This window comes from Daktulosphaira vitifoliae, unplaced genomic scaffold (assembly GCF_025091365.1).
Source record: "Daktulosphaira vitifoliae isolate Bord-2020 unplaced genomic scaffold, ASM2509136v1 Scaffold_3, whole genome shotgun sequence".
Taxonomy (NCBI): Eukaryota; Metazoa; Arthropoda; class Insecta; order Hemiptera; family Phylloxeridae; genus Daktulosphaira; species Daktulosphaira vitifoliae.
In genome coordinates, this window is record NW_026099574.1 from 958,632 (window position 1) to 962,178 (window position 3,547).

Below are 3,547 nucleotides of genomic sequence, written 5' to 3' on the forward strand. Positions count from 1 at the left end.
AAAAAAAAAACACCTAGCAATAAATTGATTAAAAATTTGTTTTTATTTTGTGTCAGTCACTACATTTCTCAGCTCTCACTAGACCGATTATTCTCAACAATATGTCAAATTATCAAAAATTGTATCTAGTTACATAACTCTCGAAAATTGAAAAATTTTCCCTCATTTTCAATAAATGGCAAATTTTGACATTTTTTTCACTTTTTTTTTTCTAAAAATTAGAAACTTATAGAAAAATAAACAAATCAAAATAATTTTTTTTTACTGAAGCCTATAATAAGTAAAGCTTATTTTATGTACTAGAAGTTCAAAAAAAAAAAAAATTTTACCGATGACTTATTATCTATATGCAAATGGCAGTCGAAGTAGATAAAAAAATAAGAGTTAAATTTACATTAGGAATAATCCACCAATTTCTTAAAATTAAACACTATCTACAGATTTTCATCGAAACGCTTCTTAGGATAGTAATTATAATCACTGTTAGATATCATCTAAACTTGTCTCAACTATGCCACGACTCCACTGTGCTACCGATTTAAATGCCTGTCCACAAATATAATTTTTTTTTAAATGTTCCATTACTATGACGAAACTGTGATAAAAATTCTATAAACAGTTCTACATTCAGTTTCAAATCGCTTTAGTATCGGTCAGGTTATTTTTTGAAATTATAAATCCTTTAACGTAAAAATTTATTTTGAAAAAAAGAATATTTTCAAAAATTTAACCTGTAATCAAGGGTCGAAAATCTCATATTTTAAAAATAAGTGATCTTACTCACTTAAGCGACATGAAACTTAATTCAGTGTTTTTTTAGAATTCTGATCGCACCAGTTAGTTCGTCGTACATATTAAACAAAATCGTGTTGATTTGACGAAAAATACTTGTAACTTGACGCCTAACGCATTGTAATAATACAAAAATTAAAAAAAAAAAAATTACAACGAAATGTTACTTGTACCAAAAGTTATAGAAGTTTGTATATAAATTTATATAATTGAATTTGAAATATTACGTCTAATAAAAGGATCATATAAACAATAAGGATCACGCACTGTTTGAATAAAATAAAACTGCTTTTTATTAAATATTAATTTTTCCTTTTTTAATAGGTATATGGCTTGCAAATTACTTTTAAATTATTTAACTCGTTATATAATATCATTTGAATTTGTTCAAATATATGATCCATTATGTAGCTCGGTAAAAAATAATACAGATTTTTATATTGTTTAATCAATTGTTCTTAGTAAAATATTCTTCATTTATATCTAGGTGACTTTCAATATTAGCAATACTTTAAATTCACATATAGTTCTTATATTTCAAAATGTACCAATTAAAAAAATAAAAGAAGAACAAATACCATTAAAATTAAATGAAATATTTCAAAAACTTATTCGTGATGATGGTTATTTTAACCTAAAAAGACTGATAGCATCTATAAAAACATATAAGCTAGAACTTATACAAAGTAATCTTTATTCTGCTTTATCAACATTAATAATTAGAGATTTTTTGTATGGAAAGAGTCAATCAGATGTAAGTAAAATTTAATAATGTTAAAAAAATATTACAAAAATAAATTGTATTATGACTGCATAAATTTAGTTTGACGAAATATTGAACACAAATAGAATTTTTTATCAACTTCTTCGTGAAGATATCTTGTATTGGAAAAATATTTTAAGAGATTATTTATTAAATGATTACAAAGTAATTGTAAAAGGAATTCCATCTATACAAAAACAACATGAGTTAGCTAATGAAGAAATACAAAGAGTATTACAACGAAAAAAAGATTTAGGAGATGATGGTTTAAAATTAAAAGCTATTGAACTACTGAATGCTAAAACAGAATGTGAAGTAATATAATAATAATCAAATAATAAATATTTTTATAATAGTTATCATTTATATTCTAATAATCATAATTAGGAATAATAAATAATTGTAAGTCAAAACTTGTAACAAATAATGTTTGTGCAAATTAATTGAGTTTGTTAAAATCCCTCAAATTTACTACATACGCCATCACACAAATAATTTTTGATTTATTTACATTATTTACGTCACTTACCGCCGAATAAAAAGACACAATGGATCGCTGATCAGCGCTGATTTTCAACAGCACTGTTTATTGTTCATTTCTGTATGGGTGACCATACAGGAACTTTAACAGTGTCTTACGCCTTGTCCTGTTTCTGGTTTCCTCAGCCATACTGAGGTTTTGTCAGGTCGACAGCCGGTGTAATAAACCTGTCAAATTATTAAGGTAGTGCCGGCTGCAAATAGTTGAGATAGAGATTATGGGGATAATGATAATTGAAGGCACCTTGTATATTTATATATTATAAATACTTTGAAAAATGTTCTAAAATTAACTCAATTATTCAGTTTTTTGCATAAATCAATGATTTTATAGCTTTAATTAATTTATGGATTCATACATTTCAGAAACAACCCCCCAATGAAATATTTACATCATTTAAAGTCCCTGATGTTGTAATCATGTTGTTAACTCATGATTCTTTTTCATCAAATTCATTAAATCAACACAATTTATTCAAAACTTCCGAAGTTCCATTGTTTGTTGAAATTGACAATGTTAAAAGTAATTTTATTTATGTAAGTAAACAAATTATGTATACATTTTATTTACTTGTAACACTTACTAAAAGTATAATTTTACAATAATTCCTTTCAGCTGAGAGCACTTATAAACACTAAAGATTTGCCGTTGAATCTTAGAAAATACTTACCCATTTTTCTTGATTTAATAATAAATAGTCCTGTAATACCAACAGGTGAAAATTATACGAATTTCCATGCAGAATTAGATAATGATGTTGTTTCATGGAAAGCATCGATTGGGATCGAGTCAACATCTTCGTTTTCTTGTGGTTATTTTTCCTCTATTGCACTCATAAAAATTACTGTATGTTAACATCCCAATAATTATTCACATGTTTTTAATTTAAAATACATGAATTTATTTTCTATTTATTTATCAAAAAAAAATATTATCAAATTTCCGGATTTGTTCAGAATTCTTTTCATTTGGATATCTTACCTCTGACATACTTTTATCATTTAATGTATATTTTAATGTCAGATAGGGTTTACATTATTTTTTAATTAAAAAAAAAAAAATTATTTTCTATTCATTTATCATAATATACAGAGTGATTTTTTTTATCATAACCCACTCAATTACTTGCAAAATATATATAATTTAAACATTTTTTTTTTTTTGGTTTTCTTTAGTTACACTTTATTCTTGAATTATTAACTATGTAATATTTTTTAAGTTCATCCCTCATGCCTGATAAGGGTGTCAACTTTGTTTTTTTGACTAGGAACACATATTTTTAATTAAATAAAATGTTTGGATTTTTAATTCAATAGTAAATGGCATTTGAGTTTTAGCTTCGATGCGAAGCTGAGGAGGTATTGGTTTTACTATGATGTGATTTTTTAGCTTCAATGCGAAGCTGAGAAGGTATTGGTTTTACTAAGATGTGTTTTTTTTTTTTTTTTTTT

At 25.1% G+C, this 3,547-nt stretch overlaps 1 protein-coding gene across 2 annotated transcripts in view; it reads left to right on the forward strand.

Moving 5' to 3' along the window:
* LOC126903090 (uncharacterized protein C05D11.1-like) overlaps window positions 1-3,547 on the forward strand; it is a 21,177-nt gene that overhangs the window by 2,444 nt on the left and 15,186 nt on the right. For both annotated transcript variants that reach the window (XM_050681055.1, XM_050681054.1), the window contains exons 7-11: window positions 1,117-1,207; window positions 1,280-1,546; window positions 1,616-1,870; window positions 2,462-2,632; window positions 2,712-2,942. In XM_050681055.1, the coding sequence (XP_050537012.1) occupies window positions 1,117-1,207; window positions 1,280-1,546; window positions 1,616-1,870; window positions 2,462-2,632; window positions 2,712-2,942 (1,015 nt within the window). The remainder of the gene's footprint in view (window positions 1-1,116; window positions 1,208-1,279; window positions 1,547-1,615; window positions 1,871-2,461; window positions 2,633-2,711; window positions 2,943-3,547) is intronic.